The 19,578-nt window shown below is 36.9% G+C and overlaps 1 protein-coding gene across 2 annotated transcripts; it reads left to right on the top strand.

The window, feature by feature from the left end:
- Positions 1-263: 263 nt before the first annotated feature.
- LOC306846163 (E3 ubiquitin-protein ligase COP1-like) lies at positions 264-19,328 on the top strand. 2 transcript variants are annotated; one of them, XM_079379304.1, is made up of 20 exons: positions 264-1,040; positions 1,686-1,745; positions 1,854-1,951; positions 5,577-5,641; positions 5,743-5,862; positions 6,657-6,725; positions 6,821-6,880; positions 9,659-9,747; positions 9,919-9,973; positions 10,080-10,194; positions 10,286-10,421; positions 12,518-12,661; positions 12,765-12,873; positions 13,520-13,601; positions 13,684-13,800; positions 13,889-14,006; positions 14,398-14,522; positions 14,744-14,904; positions 17,169-17,213; positions 17,872-19,328. In XM_079379304.1, the coding sequence occupies exons 1-20, from the start codon at positions 757-759 to the stop codon at positions 17,887-17,889; spliced, it is 2,070 nt and encodes a 689-aa protein (XP_079235430.1). In that variant the 5' UTR covers positions 264-756; the 3' UTR covers positions 17,890-19,328. The 2 variants fall into 2 exon arrangements, with proteins under 2 accessions (XP_079235430.1, XP_079235429.1); XM_079379303.1 differs by having other exon boundaries at positions 9,916-9,973.
- The last annotated feature ends 250 nt before the right edge of the window (positions 19,329-19,578 follow it).

The following is a 19,578-nucleotide window of genomic DNA, read 5'->3' as shown; positions in this document are numbered from 1 at the left end:
GAAAATGTGTGTAGGCTGCCTATGTGGAAACAGCAAATGAGCCTTGAGTAATTGGATCCAGCCATCTCGTGGTCTTAGATGAAATTTCATATTATTTTAATTTAAAAAAATAAATAAAAATAGTTTTCTGTAGAAAACTTCCACTAAACTATAGCACATTTTTCATGTTATCACCATGAATGAAACTGAAAAATGCAGATGTAAATGTAAATTTTACATAAAATTTTGCTATTTTATATAAATGTATAGCCTATATTCAAATTATTACAAACTGAGGCATTAAAAAAACGGTTAAAAATATCTACGACGGTTAGTTAGAATGAAGAATTTCAGAACCAGTTGTTTGGAAAAATTGTTTTGATTGACACCTGCAGTTTTCCTCCAAACCAATAGATGCCGTCGCCGAGTCACGTGAACCTTTGATTTGGGGAAGTTCTCGCGTGAACATCCTGCAGACCGTGGATTGAAATTTCTAAAGCTCTCAGAGTTGTCAACAAATCTCTGCGGAGCTGCATATCCACATTAGCTTCGAGCAGACCCAATGCGAACCTCTTGCATGCAGAAGAACCGCTTCAGCTGTGCTCAAATAAGCGCCTTTCAGTGCTAGCAGTGCGCTTGGTGGAAGTTTCTGCCTCTTTTCTCTCATCGGTGTCGCTTTAGCTAGTTAGCGTATCTCCCACAGCCGCCCGGATGCGGTGAAGCCCCGCAGTTTTATCTTGAGCTCTGGCCTTCCGACGTGCGCGAACGGCTTCAATCATGTCAAGCACTCGGCAGCAGCAGCAGTCCGGCGGTGCAGCAGGGTCCGTCCCCGGGACGAGCTCTGGAAGTATGAGCAGCAGTAACGGCGGCGGCGCCGGTGGAGCGAACAGCGGGAGCAGCGGCGCTCAGAACGGGAACAGCTCGGCTAACGGGGTGTCCTCGCGGACTCTGGGCTCGTTAGCCGAGGGACAGAGCGCTCGACCGGGCTCGTCGAGCAGAAAAAGACCCTTGTACAACGGTCTGATCAATCCGTTTGAGGACAAGAGTAATGATTTTGTATGGTAAGTAGATTCACCTTCCCTCACTAGGTTGCAGAGAGCGAAAGCCACTGGATAGTGAAGTTTGAGTGTGCTTGTTTTGAACAATTCCCCACATGCGGGCTTAATTGCAGGTTTATCTTGCAAATCCTGTGATTATCTCCGCACTTAGTCCTGTAATTCCTAGGAAAAAGATAATGGATTATTGTCAACAACGGTGTTAAAGGGGTAGTTCTCCCATAAAGGAAAGGTCTGTCTTTTACTCATGTTGTTTCAAACTTATATGAGCTTTTTTTTATTTGGACCATGAAAGGAGATATTGGACACAATGTTAGAGACAGGCATTTTATCGACAAAATTAAGAAAATAATACAAGATGAAATTGTATATAGATGTATCTGACATTTGACACTTTTATACTGACATCTGACAAACTTCAGCTTGAGTGATGCCACCATTAAAGTTTAATTTGTAAGTCATTTTTAAAGTTTTACATTTTCACTCACATTGATTTAGAATTTTTTTATTTAAAAGTGTGGTGGTGGTCTCAGACTTTTAAACTCCACTGTGTACTAATTCAAAACATATGTCAAGTCTCAGCTATTTGTTGATTTATTGGAAAAAGGAAGCAAGCTTTGCATGTCATTTTTTTCTTTTTGTTCTTAACAGCCCTATATGTTTTGAGATGATAGAGGAAGCTCACATGACAAAGTGTGGCCACAGTTTCTGGTGAGAAGCACTTGTTGTTCTCTAAACTGAGAGTTTATTCTTGCCTTTTCATGTTGCATTTTCCAAACCATTGCAGACTTAAACAGTCATGTCTTCATTTCTATCTAGTTATAAATGTATACGGCAGAGTTTGGAGGACAGCAACAGATGCCCAAAATGTAATTATATCATTGATAACGTGGATCAACTCTACCCCAACTTCTTAGGTACGTGTATGCTAATAATATTCTAATAATATGTTCATCACTTTTCAAATTTGACAACGTAAACTTTTATTGTTGTTACCAGGGTTGTAACGGTATGAGATTTTCACGGTATGATATTCGTCTCAGAAAATATCACGGTTTCGCAGTATTAAACTATTATTATTAATGTAATCATCAGCTACAATGACCCTTAAATGAATAAAAGCAGATATGTTTTTTTGGTTGAACATGGTTTATTGTAACTTTTTTTTTTTTTTTTTTTTTTTTTTTTTTTTTTTTTTTTGAAAATAAAACAACTTTTTATGGAAGTATGAGTCTGCCTTTTGGGGGGAAAAAAAGAAAAATAAAGCTGCACATCTCCCATTTGAACAAAATAAGGAATAAGTTATTTCTCTTAGACCAGAATAAACCAAACTGTCCTTCCTCTTTAACAGCATATATGGGAGAGCAAAATGTGCAGGGTCATGTTTGTTAATATTCTCCTGAGATTATCATAGCAGCATGCATTTCTTTGCTTTTTTTCAGGTCAGGTTATGATGAAGAAATGTAAGCATGTTGAGATTTTCAGGGCTCATTCTTGACCGCTGAGGTGAGAGAATGTGTCCACTTGTACTAAACATCCTCTCCGAAGGTACACTCGTGGCAGGGACACAAAGATACTTTCTGGCCACATTTGCCAGAAGAGGCATTTCGTCAGCATGCGTTTTCCACCATGCCAGTGGGTCAGTGTCCGCGCTGATGGTTGGAAGAGACTTGTACATCGTCATTTCAGACAGCACCTTATCACTGACATTCTCATTTCCTGAGGTTGCCTTGTTCTGCCTAGATGAAGTGATTCGCTGTAGCAAACCAGATAGACTTTTTTCTTTCTTTTTAGTGGTGGTAGTACTGCTGCTTCCCGCTTCTGCCCAATTTTCTCTTCTTTCTTCTTGAGGATGTTCTCTATCCAAAGGAACTGCTGTTTCAAGATTCACAGCTTCTTCCACACATGCCTCAACTGTGTCATCCAGGTTTTTACAGACGCTTCCCTTAAATCGGGCATCCACAAAGCTGGAGATTTGTAGCACTCGTTCCACCTGCTCTGTGTATCTCCCTTGCAAGTCTTCTCTCATTACTTGCTTCATCTGTCTGATGAGTAGATTGTCTTCAGCTTGCCCAGAGAGGATTTCGCTGCCAATGTGCTCCAGTACTGGTGTGAGTGAGGACAGTGTGACCCGTTTCTCCGATGCCAGGGCATCAGTGAGGTCATAGAGTGGTTGAAGGAGCTGATTGACATTCTCAAGAGTGGCAATGTCATTATCTTTTGGCATGAAATGCCATGTACTCCTGTCACTAGCCAGGACTGCACAGACAGCCTGCTGATCATCTCATAAGTTGATCCCCACCTTGTTACCACGTCATGGATGAGGGCATGCTCATGGATTTCCAGGTCTGCCTGTTTTTTTTTTTTGTTTTTTTTAATTCTCTCTTCCTTTTCCAACTCAGAGAAAATCCTTGAATCAAGTGTCTGCATGCCCTGACAGCAGATTCAACCCTTTGGATCTTCAAGGCTTTGCTAATGGCCAGATTTAAATTGTGACCAAAACAAGTGAGCCAAACACAAGGGAACTCTGCAAAGGCCTTCTTCATATTTGTTGCATTGTCTGTGGTAATTCCACACAGACTTTCTTTTGAAATCTTCCATTCCTGGAGCATATTTTCAAACATCTCAGAGATGTTTTCTGAGGTGTGGTCTTCACAAAAAAAATGAGACTCCAAACAGTGGCACTTAAGCTGCCAATCTGAGGAGAGGTAGTGGACTGTAAAACTTATGAATGGCTCCCCACCTCCACTACTGCTGGTCCACAGGTCTGTGGTGGCTGAAATCCACACAGCTTCCTTCAGCTGTTCTTCAACACTGGCCCTTACCTCTTTGTACATGCGAGGGATTTCACTGGTGGAAAAGTATGTTTTTGATGGTACCTTGTACATTGGGACTGCCTTCTTCATCAGGTGGAGAAAGCCAGGTTTTTCCACTACTCTAAAGGGCATCATGTCTTTAGCAATGAAATAAGCTACAGCATGATTCAATTCTTTCACTGGTTTGGATGTAGGATCTAACTTGATTCCTTTTGCAAGTGACTGTGACACAGTTGGTTGAGCTGGATCAGGAAGCGTCTTTGCAGTGGTAGTTTGACCCTAAAGAATTAACAGAATTATAAACATGATTAGCATGTAAAAAAATTAGCATGTAATTGCATATAACCAAATAATGAACCAACAACATGGATGTAAATAGGAACTGAAATGTGGATATAACTTGGATGGTCAAACTAATTCAAAGTGTTAAAATTCTAAAACATGTCTAATAAATTGTATTAAAAAAAACTGAACTTAGTTTTATTCTTAATTTATTAATTATTATTTTAAGAATAGAGTCTTATGAAATGTATTTTATTTCCTCAGAAATTCTGGGTTGTCTGATATAATTGGTCTGGATTCTATAATTCAATACAAAATATATTATTGCAAATGCAATCAGATGAAATGTAACAATTTGTGTTTGTCTACACGAGAGGTTTACTAAATTAAAACATGGACAAAAAACTATACACAATAGTAATATATTTCAGTCATTATTTCTTCAGGCTAAACCAAACTTTTTTTTTTTTGACAGGTTGTACTAAACACATATGAGTTTCAGTCAGTGTATTTGATGATTATTCTTTTAAATAAAATTATAAAATGATTAAGTGTTCTCTCAGAGTAGCTCTGGATATGTTCATGTGTTCACGTCTTCACATAGTGAGTGAGACAGCAGACGCTTTAAAAACCATGAGCATCATGCGTACTTCAGTTTGTACTAGATCTACTAGTTGAAACGGCACTGCTCATTCATACAGAGACACGCAGAATATAGAATTACAGTATATAGCAGTCTTTTTGCGCTGTATATTCACAGACACGCACATCGCGATTTGATTTACTGCACAGCTATGTTTTGATTTATTCATCCATCTATCTATCAAATCGCACATTTTACGTGGCATCTATATTATACTGTAATTGACTCCAATTACATGACTGGATTCTGGGATTCCCTCTGCATCACAGAAATAATACGGCCTTAAGTTATAAATGGAACGGAGGAACGGTGTTCGCGAATATGGGAGAACATGTTCAACGTATTTCCTCCTTTTGCAGCCACTCTTCGTCCACATTTCTTGCAAACTGGATATCCATCTTCAAGGACAACCCCGCGATCGTTTTTCGGATACCCAAAATATTCCCATACTGCAGATTTAAAAAAAATTTCGGCGGGGGATAGAGATTAGAATTCGCAGCCTCTGTCTCTTGACATTTTCGCCGCTGTACAGGTATGGGTGGAGTCTAAGCAGTCAAGTGGGAAGAAGTTGCATATACGCTGCAGCGCAGGTGAGATCTGGTTTCATTTTTTTTTCAAAACCGCGGATAAGCAAATGTGCACGATATAATCGTACAGGTCAATATCGTGATAAACCGCCATACCGGTATACCGTTACAACCCTAGTTACCACACACTATATGTGTGTCTGTATCAGACATTTGGTTGATTATTCATTTTTATGGATTGCTTAGCTGACATGATTCTCTAATGATTTTACAGTGAATGAACTAATTCTAAAACAAAAACAAAGATGTGAAGAGAAGCGCCTGAAACGGGATCACCCTGTAAGTGCATCCATCTCTTAATTTGTATAACGAGTGGAAACTGTTTAAACAACCACATTAAAACGATGTCTTATTGTTCATGCTTCATATGCTGTTTATAGAATGGAACCAAATGGCAGGTTTTCCAAGATGTCCTTGGTGCAGATCAAGAGAATATGGATTTAGCCAATGTCAACTACATATTAGAGTACCTGTTGCAAAAAAAGAAACAACTGGAGGCGGTTGGTACACATCCTCAGATAACATTACTGTTGCCTGTCCCAACACTTCTGGGTTCTTCAGGCACCCTGAGAACAGCTGCTTTATATTAGCATTTCATTCACATTGTGGCACCTAGGCTGTTGAAACTCCCAAGATTGGCAGATTCGAATTTTGTAGATTTATTTTATTTTCTGTGGATTAAAATAAACCAAATTTCACAAGATATGATCACACAAACCCTGAAGTTGTGACTAATCATTTCATTTGACCAAAAATAAGGCCAAATAAACCACAACCAACCACATTCGCATGGCACAGGAATGTGAAAGAATATGCAAGTAATAATCTTTTTAAAATGTCTTAAATGGCAATCAGTAATTGGCAGAATTTTTACAGTATCAAATATTATTTGCCATGTGGTGAAATGGAAATGTAAGCAGCAAAGACACTGCATGTCTGCTATGTAGTTTTACAATTAAAGGCCACATTTTTCTGACTTTTATTATATGTGACTGATTAACTGATACGAAATACTGACTAAACTCTGATTTGTAAAAAAAAAAAAAAAAAACTTTATATTCACTATAAATTATAGGTGTCAATTTATAACTTTCATTAACATTAACAAGCATAACAGATTGTATAATGCTTAAAAGATCATTAGATTCAAAGCTTTGTTAAAGAGCCTGGAAGCGTGGTTGATTGTTGATGTCACGATAATTTTTTTCTTATAAGGGGGTACCAAACCCCCGCTGTGACCCATAAAGACCAAGTGCCTCTCTTTTGCTGATCCATCAATGATCTCTGTCTACAGGAATCACAAGCTGCTCAGCGCCAGATCTTAATGGAGTTCCTGAAAGAAGCCAGAAGAAATAAAAGAGAGGTTGAGTTCCACATCTATTTTTAAAATGTTGAGTAATGCACAGTTGACAGTAATGAGGTCTTTAACTCAAAGTTTCCCTGTCTGTACTTCAACAGCAACTGGAGCAGTTACAAAAAGAACTGAACTTTTTGGAGGAGGATATCAAACGAGTTGAGGTCAGTTTAATACGGTGAACCAGATTTTTTTTTTTTTTTTTTTTTACGGTCCAGTTTGGGGTCGGTAAGATTTTAAAAATGTTTATGAAAGACGCATGTTTTTTGTTGAAACATATTATAAAATTAGGATTATATTATAAATTATGGATTTACAAATGATTATAATTACAATTTTAAATAACTGTTTTCTATTTGAATATATTTTAAAATGTAATATATTCCTGTGATGGCAAAGCTGAATTTTCAGGATCATTATTCCAGTCTTCAGTGTCACATGATCCTTCAGAAATCATTCTAATATGCTGATGTGGTGCTCAAGAAACATTTATCAATGTTGAAAGTAGTTGCGGTGCTGCTTATTATTAGGGGCCAAGCACCGAAGGTGCATAGGAACCTATTGTAATCGTTAGCGTTCTTATTCTTCTTCTTCCGTTTCTTCCGCCGAAAGTCAATGGCAGCCCATAGAACCGATTGCGGGAAAGCTGTTAAATGTGGCACACTGATAGATGATACTGTCAATAGTAACCACACCAAATTTGGAGTCTCTAACTCAAACTCTCTAGCGCCACCACTTGTCCAAAAATTCAATTTTGAAATGCTAATAACTTTTGAACCGTAAGCCACAAACTGAAAATTATTTTTTCTTCTGAATCCTTGGCTCAAGCCAAGTCGAATCAAGTCCAAAATTAAAAAATCGTAAGGTTTAGTTTTTTCAATCTTCAATTGTTCGTAAAACCTACTATGTCGAACTCGTCCTAGACGGTTCGTCCGATTCTCACCAAAATTGGCTCAGATCATCAACAGACCATGGTGGTAAAAATGTATGGAATTCAAGTTGATTCGCTTAGCAGTTCTCGAATAATGAGCGAACGAATTCGCAGAAAAGCACGCAAAAATGGATCTGAGGCTATATCTCCGCAAGGGTTTGACGGATTGACAAGCATGACAAGCATGACAAGCATGTGTTATAACAAGCATGACCTGAGGCGACCTGCAGTGTTTCGGCGCTGTGCCCCCTAGTGGTCAGGAGATATGAAAAATGCATATTTTTGCCTATAACTTGTGAATGGATTGGCCAAAAGTCATATAAATTAGATTTGGTGCATCATGCCGAGTCCAACTATATCTAATTTTCCCATGTCAGCCATTTTGGGCGTCGGCTATGTTGGATTTTGTAGTTAAATGCTATATTTTACGAACGCATTAACGTATCGTTACGAAACTTGGTATGGGTAATCCGCACGATGTCCTGAAGGAGCCTGAGAAGTTTTGAAGCAGCGCCACCTAGTGGTAAAATCCAATTTAAACATGCTAATAACTTTGGGTGGGGTTGACATATTTTTACAGGAGTCACCTTTTTAGACTCCTGAATCGTTGCCGAGTCCATCGATACCAGACTTGCCAGGTTTAGCATTATGGCTTGTGCTACATTTGCATTTTAGCGCTTAAAAAACATTTGCCAATATCTTACAAACAGTTACTCCGATCGACACGAAACCACTGTGGGAAGTTCGGAAACATAGCGTCCCAGCTAAATATTAATACCCAATTGCCAAAATTTTGATAGTAAGGGGCACAAAAATGCAAACAAAGTCAAGAGTCAGTCATTTTTCATCTACTTACACACAAATATGTCTATAACTCCGAAACAAAATTAGATATGTTCACCAAATTTAACACACACATGTATGGGCACACTCTAAGGACACATAAACAATTAGGTGGGATTGTGCCTCTTGGTGGCGCTATAATTGAACAAAACATGAAATTGCCATTGACTATAATGGGGTATAATGATTAAAAATGCTATATTTTACGAATGCATTGGTGTACCATTATGAAACTTTATATGTACCATGGAGACCATAACCTGAAAGTGCTCAAAATGTTTTGAAACAGTGCCACCTTGTGGTCAAAAGCCATAATGAAATTTCAAATAAATGCTTGTATCTTTCTGTGAATTTTGCCTGTTGTAATGAGACTCATATTAATGGATTCCTTGGGTCATGCAGAGAGTAGTGATATCAATTTTGCCATAGTCAGCCAAACTTCCTCTCTGCTCTTTTTAAATTTCTTTAAAAACCTACTTTTTCAAACTCCTCCTAGAACGTTGGTCCGATTTTCACCAAAATCGAATCATATCATCTTCAGACCATGCTGACAAAAAGTTATGGATTTCGTGTTGATAGACAAAACGGTTTTCACATGCCACAACAACGAATTTGAGGCATGATGCCAAAACGACACTTGAGGCCGTATCTATGCAATGCTTTGGCATATTGACACCAAACTTTGTGTGTGCCATTGTCACCTCACACAGAACACACCACATCGATTTGATAACGGTGCCACCTGTTGGTTAAAAGTCAATAAATCCTATTACTGCTAGTTTTAAATGATTTTTCACTCATTTGGACTGCAATACTTACATTTCACTGCTGGTTATACTCTGTATAATTGTGTATGTGACGAATAAAAATCTTGAAATGGATTCAATTACTCATTTCTGCCGTTGTTCTGATGCTCCGTACTATGCTTAGATCCTAATTTTGCCGCTGATGTGCTTGGCCCCGTCATTGCTGCTTGCAGCTATATTTTTTGGATTATTTTTATTTCAAGAAAAATAGCTTTTTATAATGTTTTGTAATGTTTTTATAACATTATAAATGTCTTTATTGTCACTTTCAGTCAATTTAATGCCTGTTGAAAAAGTGCTACTGACCCCAAACTTTTGTAACGTAGTGTACATCTGACGGATATGATTATATTTTATGTTAGGAAATGAGCGGTATGTACACAGTGAGTGAAATGGACCCCAATTTAGACAGTACTGTACCCCAGTTTGAAGCTCCCTCTCCTGCACCCAGGTAAGACCAACTATGCAAGTGTTTGCAGTCTTTTAAATAAATCCATTAATAGCGTTTCAAAATAATAATAAAAAGGTCTAAAATCATATACATAAGATGACAGTCTAATTATTAACAATTATGCAGTGTTCTTCTATTTAATAAATAATTTATTGTTTCTGTCTCCAGCAGTAGCATAATAGACCCCACAGAATACATGCAGCACCCTTTTGGTGGAAGCTCACAAGTAATTTTTAGTTTTCTTCTTCATGAATTGTTCTCATTTGCTGTTATGGCTGGTGTATATCCCTTTGAGTAATGCTGATATACATTGTTAATTGTTTTACTTTTAGGGTAAAAGACAAACTTGGTACAACAGCACTCTGGCGTCACGACGTAAGAGACTAACGGCACACTTTGAGGATCTGGAGCAGTGTTATTTCTCCAGTAGGATGTCTCGAATAACGGGTTGGTGGATTCAAAGCAATACATACTGTGTATCTTTTCATAAAAACTAATATTCTGATATATTCAACGCAGTCACTTTTCTCATTAATAGATGACAGCAGAACTGTTAACCAACTGGATGATTTCATGGAGTGTCTATCAAAATTTACCCGTTACAACTCTGTGAGGCCTCTGGCCACCCTATCTTATGCTAGTGACCTCTATAATGGCTCCAGTATTGTGTCCAGGTAAGTTTGCAAAAATTCTAATTGAAGTTCAGACCACATGTTGTTCAGTTCCATTCTTGAAGTAACCAGCAGAGGGTAGTATTGCATTACTGAACAACATCACAGCTATTGCTTGTGAATTTTGAGTACCATCTATTTTACAAAAGCTGAAATTGTGGCCAGCTTATACATAAAATATATAATTGATCAAGATTCTCATCTCTGTACCATAAATGATCATCAGCTTCAACAAAATGCCCAAATGTTATCTTTAATTGTGCATTCACATTAATAAGTCAGCAATTACACAGATTTCATTCTGATAAAACTTGAGTAAAGCATAACAAAGTAACATTCTTGGTTTATTTAGAGTTGAAAGTAATGGCTTGTGTTTTAATGGTAAAGCAGATATTAATTAAACTGATCTGAATGTGTGAGTGAGACAGTTTACTGATTTCTTCAGGCTTTCTTGTAAATCGTTTTCACCTATTCATTAAATCAGCCGTAAACAAAGTAATATTTAAAAAAATTGAACTGCAGGTCTTGCTGTATGCTTGTTGCAAGGTTTAAGAACAATATGTCCTATCTATTAAGGCCCTTTTTTCATTACACTAGTGTTCAAAAGTTTTGGGTCTGTAAGATATTTACTGATTTATTGATTGTTGTTGAAAGAAATAAATACTTTATATAGCAATTAAATTGAACGTAATTAAGGGTTAAGCTTTAACCCTTGTATGGTATTCGGGTAAAATGAAAAATGATACTATTAATTATTATTTCAAACTCACTCATTGGCCTTGGCTCATTTTTTGTGAAGAACGTTTATCAGAACAAATAAACGTTTATATTACACACACTTATATTACATACAGGGGCAAACAAAAGAGGGGAAATTTTAGGTCCTGTGTGTGTGTGAGAGAGAGAGTCTGTACGAGTGTGTGTGTTGTTTCTGCCCCTGCCATTCCCGCACATTTATTGAGAACTGCACTTTAATTCATAAATGTGATCTAACAAAGGTAAACGGCAAATTTTGACCATATATGCTGTTTATATTGCTTGTAATTGGGATGAAGTAAACAGCTGATTATTTTAACAAATAATTTTTGATTGTTGAATTAAAAACCCAAAACTGCAGCGGGTCCACCGCTGACCCAGGAACACTGGCTGAGTAACAAAAATATGAACACTACACAAGGGTTAAATTCATATTTGACATCATTCAGAAATGACAGTTAAGACATTTATAGAGTTATAAATTATTTATATTTCAAACTTTTTTTCTTTAAGCAGCCCTGATTTCAACATTGATAAGAAATGTTTTGTGAGCAACAAATCGGCATATTAATCATTTCTAAAAGATCATGTGATACTGAAGACTGGATTAATGATTGCTGAAATTGCAGTATTGCCATTACAGGAAATAAATTACATTTTTACATATATTTAAGCAAAAACATTTTTTTTTTAATTGTAATATTTTAGAGTACTACTGCTTTTACTGTATTCCTGATCAATTAAATGTTGCCTTCTTTCAAAAACATTTAAAAAATCTTACCAACCCCAAAATTGTTAACAGTAGTGTATATTTCACGGCATGCCAAGTCACTTTTTTTTTATCACTTTATGTTCAGACTGTAAGCTCTCAACTAAGTTTTAAACAATTTTCTTTTATAGATTCAACGTTGCAGGAAACATGATTTGAGTGTTTTAGAATGGTGTTTCTTCCACATCAGTGAAAGAACAAGTGTCATGAAAATCATTTGGTTCAGTTTTAAATTCCCAAGCCTAATATTGGGTTTACAAATAAAATAATTGTCTCAAATCATCCGTTACTTCAGTGTTTTATGTAATGTTCAGATATATTACACCAATCCTCAACCAACCAAAGAACCTTGCTCTGCTTGTATAAAAAGTGCTTATTTCATCACACCAACATTTTCAGACATGCTTATATCTGATCACCTAAGCGTCTGAGAGGCTGTTTTGGATGCATTACAGCTCTTGTCTCTTTCAGTGTTCGTGTTTGAGTGGAAGTAGAGCAGATAATGAGCATGCACAGTCAGGAGAACTCGCTGTGCTAACACTTGTTCTGTCTCCCCTTTTTTCCTCTTTTGCAGCATTGAGTTTGACCGCGACTGTGATTACTTTGCCATTGCCGGTGTCACTAAGAAAATTAAAGTGTTTGAGTACGGCACTGTGATCCAGGATGCTGTGGACATTCATTATCCTGTCAACGAGATGACATGTAACTCTAAAATTAGGTATAAAGAGTGTCTGAAATCAGGGGTTGGCCTCAATGTTCTTGGTAGATTATGCAGTAGCGCAACTGAATGTCACATTTTCTTCTGTCTTATCTCTTTCCAGCTGTATCAGTTGGAGTAGCTACCACAAAAATCTGTTAGCGAGCAGCGACTATGAGGGCACTGTCATTCTTTGGGATGGGTTCACGGGACAGAGGTCAAAGGTCTACCAGGTACCCTTATGTGTCAGGCAGTGCCATATGACATTCATTACTCTTATACCCCTTTGCGTAGGAGAGCAGTTTTTACAAAATTCCTTCTTAACTCACAGCCTACTAGAGATCCACTTGTCATCTTCTGTTATAGTACATAAAATAGGAAAAATATATAATAGAAGTCCTTAGTAAAATTCTAAATGTCTTTACTGTCACTTTTAATCAATTGCATCCTTGCTCAATAAAAGTGTTAATTTATTTGAAGATTATTATTATTTTTCTTTATTTTATTTTTTTTACTGCCCCGAAATATTTGAACGGTAATGTACAATGATGTTGGATTTTATGATTGATTAATTTGTTGATTATTTCTGCAATTAATGGGATAAAAAGTATTTTTGTAGATACTGAGAAAACATGTTTTTTCCACATCTTGACCAACATTCTTTTCTAAAATTTTATTTAATAAATTAAATATGACAAACAGATTCAATTAAAAATTAAATATATGAAAAACAAACTATTTTTTATTATCAACTGGATAAGTTCGAGACTTGGGTTCGTTTTGAATTTAATACTGTGTGTTTGTGTATACATCTGGGATTTGCAATTCCGTCAGACTTAATTTAAGTTGGATTCTGACCTTCAAGTTTAATTTCCACAGGAACATGAAAAGCGGTGTTGGAGTGTCGATTTCAACCTTATGGATCCCAAGCTATTAGCATCAGGATCAGATGACGCAAAAGGTATTTTTGAGTTGTTTCATTTGGGATTCTTATAGAGATATTCTTCTATAAATACTTAAGAATGAATTCTCTTTTTCCCCAGTCAAGTTGTGGTCCACCAACCTGGACAATTCAGTAGCCAGCATTGAAGCGAAGGCCAATGTATGCTGTGTCAAGTTCAGTCCATCCTCTCGATATCACCTTGCCTTCGGATGTGCAGGTTCATTATTAATTTGAGTAAATCTATTAAAATTTTTACCTTTCGTTCAAATCGTAGAACCTTTCAATTCACTCTAAATCTTTTCCAGACCACTGTGTGCACTACTATGACCTGAGAAACACTAAGCAGCCCATCATGGTTTTCAAAGGACACAGGAAAGCAGTGTCCTATGCCAAATTTGTCAACGGAGAAGAGATTGTGTCTGCGTATGTATACATTGAAATTTCCTCGGCTTTTTTATCCTATATCATTGGGAAAATGTATTGATTGTAAGAGTCAGTGGAAAGAAGTTAATGTGTAATAATAGGGGTGAAACGGTTCTTGGAAAAAACATTGTATGGTACAATTTTTAATGGTGTATTGCTGTATCATTTAACCTAATCAAAACATCAGCTACCGGAACAGTATTGGCTTGTTGTGTTACAAAAATATTGGTTATCAAATCGTACTCTAATTTCCTAACATTTGCATTGCTATTCAAACCAGAGCCATGATCCAAACTGCACCATTAGAAATCTGAACCATTACACCAGCAATTACAAACAACTCTCGAGTTGAAAACCAAACATCTTGAGTTAAATTGTAACATCCTCACAGATCAACGGACAGCCAGCTGAAACTCTGGAACGTGAACAAGCCACATTGTTTGCGGTCATTTAAAGGCCACATAAACGAGAAGAACTTTGTGGGTCTGGCATCTAATGGAGACTATGTAGCATGTGGTGAGTGGCACTATGCAGAACTGGTTAAAACATTTGCTTTTGGCACAAAAACTTTCAATCTGGTTACAATCAGAACTGTAATAATGCTGCTTGATTAAACCTTCTCTAATCATTTCAAATCAATGAAGGGGATATTATTAAGTAGAAAGGTAATAAATGTTTATCTGGTTAAACAAATACTAAAACTCTTCAATAATGCTCTCACTTCATATACCCCACAGGAAGTGAAAACAACTCACTGTACTTGTACTACAAGGGGCTCTCCAAGACGCTGCTGACTTTCAAGTTTGACACTGTGAAGAGTGTCCTGGACAAGGACAAGAAAGAGGACGACACCAATGAGTTTGTCAGTGCGGTGTGCTGGCGAGCTCTACCTGATGGGGTATGATTAAATCTTATCTCACTCACATTTGACGTGATAAATCACTCTTCTAAAACCAGCAGTAGAACAAGAACGGCCATGGGGGCACATGGGGACAGTCGAACTGAACTCCTTGGTACATTAAGGACAAGTAATGGCAGGGTAGCAAAGGACAGTGGGTTGGGAGAAGGTTGGTGTACATCCGCTTTCAGAAATCCATGCTTATTAAACCCACACTCCTCTGTTTCACTGTCTAAAATAGTGTGGTTTGCAGGAAAAGGCATTGATATAAATTCATCTTTCAGCATGTGGCTAATTTGCCATGCTCCGTCTAACCAGCATCTTGATATGCCACACCTGTGAAGTGGCTGGATTATCTCGGCAAAGGAGAAGTGCTCACTAACACAGATTTAGACAGATTTGTGAACAATATTTGAGATATAGGCCTTTTGTGTACATAGAAAAAGTCTTAGATCTTTGAGTTCAGCTCATAAAAAATGAGGGCAAAAACAAAAGTGTTGCATTTATAATTTTGTTCAGTCTATGTGTGTGTGTGTGTATATGTGTGTATATGTATGTGTATATATATATTAGGGGTGGCACGGTACACAGATGTCACGGTTCGGTACGTACCTCGGTTCGGGGGTCACGGTTCGATACAATTTCGGTACAACAGGGAAAAAAAAGACATGTACTTTGCTCAGTTTCTTTTATTTTGATGTGAAAATGCTAAATATTATTACATGTTATATATATAAAATCTGTTTTGTTTTCATTGTGAGTGTACACAAATAAAAGCAGACCTTTAACTACAAGCAACAGCACAAATAAAAATACAATAGAGTAAAGATACAAATAAAATAATCAGTGATTTTCAGGGGGGTTTTTAGGTACAGAAATTGAAGTACGATTAAAGTAATCAAAGGTAAAACAGCATTGCATATTTGACTGTATAAATTAAAGATTACTCTTTATTAAAGTTACAAAAGCGATTCAATCAAGAGCAGTGAGTGATTTCTTTGTTGTTGCTGTTTATTTAATATTAACTGTCACTTTAAGAGAAAGCACTGATACTGTACGCCCAGCCGGCTATGTCTGCTATAGGATACTTACCAAGACGGGCATTTTGACAGAATTTTGTGTGAATTTATCCATTAAAACACAATACTTCAGAGAGAGCTTCATATTTGCGCGCGTTCTGAGGCGCAGGTTTGTGCGCTTCTGATGAGCGCACGCACAAATCTTCTCACAGCGCGCGCGAGCTCGCGTCCTCTGGCTCTTGAATATTTGAGCTGGCAAAGCTTACATGACTTTAGTCTAAACACCGATATCAACGTGTGCTGTTCAGGTCTCACCTGTGCGCGCGCTATCAGCACCCGGGTGATGACGGAATAAATGCTCATATTCCAGCATACGGCACTCGCATTGAACAAGAGTGAATGATTTGTCCACTTATTTATTAATTTTTTTTTCTCATCGCTGTTGTTATAATGTACTGGGAAGCCAGAATGCGCATCCATTAACAGAAACATACATTAGCCGAACCCTATTTGTTTTACGTGTTATTTATAACAAACCAACGTTGTCAGAATTCAGTTGAACCGCGGTCCTAACGCGTGCCGAACCGTGTGTGGAGAACCGTGCGGTTCGGTTTTTTTCCGCGAACCGTGCCACCCCTAATATATATATATATTTCTATTATCAAAGCTTTATTTAAAAATATATTTTTTTATAATTTTACTTCTGTTTTCACTAAAGATTTCTTATTTAAATTCCAGTATGCTATCAGAATTTAAAAAGCACAATAATCATGGTTCCCCAGAGAGTTAATATGTAATAAAAATAATTGTGATCAAGCCTAATCGGCTCAGAAATATTAGAAAATGAAACGCTTGGATTCATGTTTTGCCTGCTTTATCAGCTAAACCCCAATTGAAACATTACCTCTTCTTCCAGATCCCTTGTGTATTACGTACCTTTTAGAGTTGACATTTTCCCAGAAAAAAAAAATCGACAAAAATTGTGTGCAAAACCATTGTGCTGACCAAGCTGAATTTCTGCTTAGTGTCTTGGTCTTAATTAATTGCCTCATCCTTACATAAATTACGCAGAAATAAAATGGCAAGGCCTTTTTGTGAACGTATAACAATAAGGAAATACAAACTGAGTTTTTGAGTCTGGAATGACCTGAGAAGTTTAGGCCAAACATCCCAGACAGGCGAATATTGTTTTGGACATTCTGTCAATGCTCTGAAATGCCCTCATTTCTCTGTTTTGATTCTCAGGAGTCAAATGTGTTGATTGCAGCCAACAGTCAAGGAACAATCAAGGTGAGTTGTACTGTAAAACAATACATGGCTACACCAAGGTCTCTTTAAGACAAGTCATGTCACTCGGCGGCCATCTTTGAAACACCTCTCTTATCTTATCACTTTGTATGGGGAAACATCAAATTCTCCAAAACTGTTCACTAAGCTTACGATTAAACTTCATTAAATTTTTATTTGAAATCACCAATGAAATCGGACAACAACTGTGTCATAAACGTTGTTTCTTTTGCTCAAATAGCGTTATAAAAAGCGTATTTTTCAGGCTAGATCAGCCAGTGTGCATGGGCAGTCCCGAGCGCGGGTCTCAGAGTGCTGACTGTTTCTATAGCAACCAGGACTTCTAACAGCAGCTGCAGTGACACGCTGACTTTACTGATTAGCGATTGGCTCTTTCATTCAGAAGGCGGGGCTTCCTGCGATCGAGCAGCCATATTAAGCGTTGCATTTTTCCCCATTCAAAACTATACAAGTGACACGTCTTGGATATTCTATAGTCTTTGGCTACACACGTCAATATTTATTGCAGAGAGCTGTTTTTTTTATTACTTAAAGCAGGAGGATCTGTCCTTGTGTAGTCGTATTCGCTCAGCTGCTGAATACTTAATTTCTCGAAACTCTAAATTGAATCACACTGCAAATGTTTTTCTTGTTTCTAAAGGTACTTGAGCTGGTCTGAAGGTCTACTCCAATCTGTCATCAGAACCTACTAAAGAACTGTTGCTTCACTGGTTGGTCGATACGAGGGTGCTGTAGCTGGGTGGAACTGAAGCAGACATTTCCAAGAAAACAACCAGCAGAACTGGTTTTTATCAGCATTTGTAAAAGACTCGATCATTTTGCATCGTCATACTATCGCTGTATGTGAAATGTTGAGATGAGGACCTGTTTGTGCTGACAGGGAAACGGGCGCAAATGCCTCTTTTTGAATAAAGTTGTTGAATAAAGGTATTAAGAAGTTATTGGAGAGTAACTGAACATCTTTAAACATAGAGGGGAAGACACTTTCTCAAACCTTTACTAGAGGTAATTCTAGCCAGAACAAGAGCTACAAGACATTTAAGGCCAAAGCACAAGACCATAACACAATGAAATACTTTTAGTTCGATAAATTAGCTGGCTTTGATTCATTTGAGCCTGTTGTATCCATATACTTTGTTTTGTTTTTGATACAGTGTGTGTCTGTTTGTCCATAATATATGTGTAAGCTTTGGCATATTCCGGTGGTCTCCCCAAATTACAGGACCTTTTTTTAGCTTTTCTGTTGGTTAAGTGGACATGCTTATATCAAGGGTATTTTTTAAGTATACAGGATGTACTCTTAATTTGGTGTTTACCGCATTTTGAAATGATTTCATTATTGTAAATCCCAGGAAGTCCTATACTCATCAGACAACCTTTGCATGAGTTTCTTCTCAGTTTTTCTGTTTTCAAGATCTAATTGACCATTGCCCAGGGCTTTTTCACGTGGTCAATTTTTTTTCGAAAACGGAGTAAATTAGAACTCATCAAAGGTTTAATGACACTATGTATTCTTCATTGGGATTATTTAACATCACCCGTAACATTGCTGCTCTTTCATCTTTGAGTTCTTGTACAAGTGTTATTTATTTTAATAATTTATAGAAATTGTGTGAACATTGAACCCATAATAGACTAGGTTTCAAGCTTTATTTGTAAGTCGTCTGTTGCATCCTGGTAATTCTGTTTATTTACTAATTTTAACACATTAATTTGAATGAATAAATGATTATTTTTTTCTTTGGTTATATACGGTTTATCATTCTAAATGAAATACATTTTTAAACTGCTTTCTCTTAGTGTATGTTGGAGTAAATTTATATTTTGTGTTATTTATTCAAATTTGATCTCATTCTACATTCTGTGCTTCAGAATGCATTTAGAGTGTAATATTAGAGAATACAAGAAGGTTCATATAATTTCTACTACACAGATTTTCATGGTAATTTTACTGCCAGGTGTCTCATGTTTTACGATCATGTCCTGACTATAATTTTAACAGTGACATGATTAGAAGATCTCTGCTTTTTTAGTATATTCAGTACATTTATATCCCTTTTATGTCTTAAAATATTACAAATCAGCACAATTATGTCCAAATTAAAAAAAATAAAAAGGTGTTAAGATCAAATCTAGCTTCTAGGTGACACTTAAATGTAAACAAACTCACTCTTCATTTCCATCCTGTTCAGTTTTATTTATGGAGCCTGAACCATAACTTGCATCTGGTATACCATTTTATAGAAATACTGCCTTACATTACCAAACAAGAATGTTCATTTTAAGTGAAGTTAAATCATTTAGAAAGTGCTGCATAACAGGAATGACCTATTTCTTATATTCTGAC

The sequence above is a fragment of the Barbus barbus genome (assembly GCF_936440315.1).
Source record: "Barbus barbus genome assembly, chromosome: 26".
In the NCBI taxonomy this organism is placed as follows: domain Eukaryota; kingdom Metazoa; phylum Chordata; class Actinopteri; order Cypriniformes; family Cyprinidae; genus Barbus; species Barbus barbus.
The sequence above is the reverse complement of the archived record's forward strand: the minus strand, read 5'-3'. Positions and strand labels throughout refer to the sequence as shown.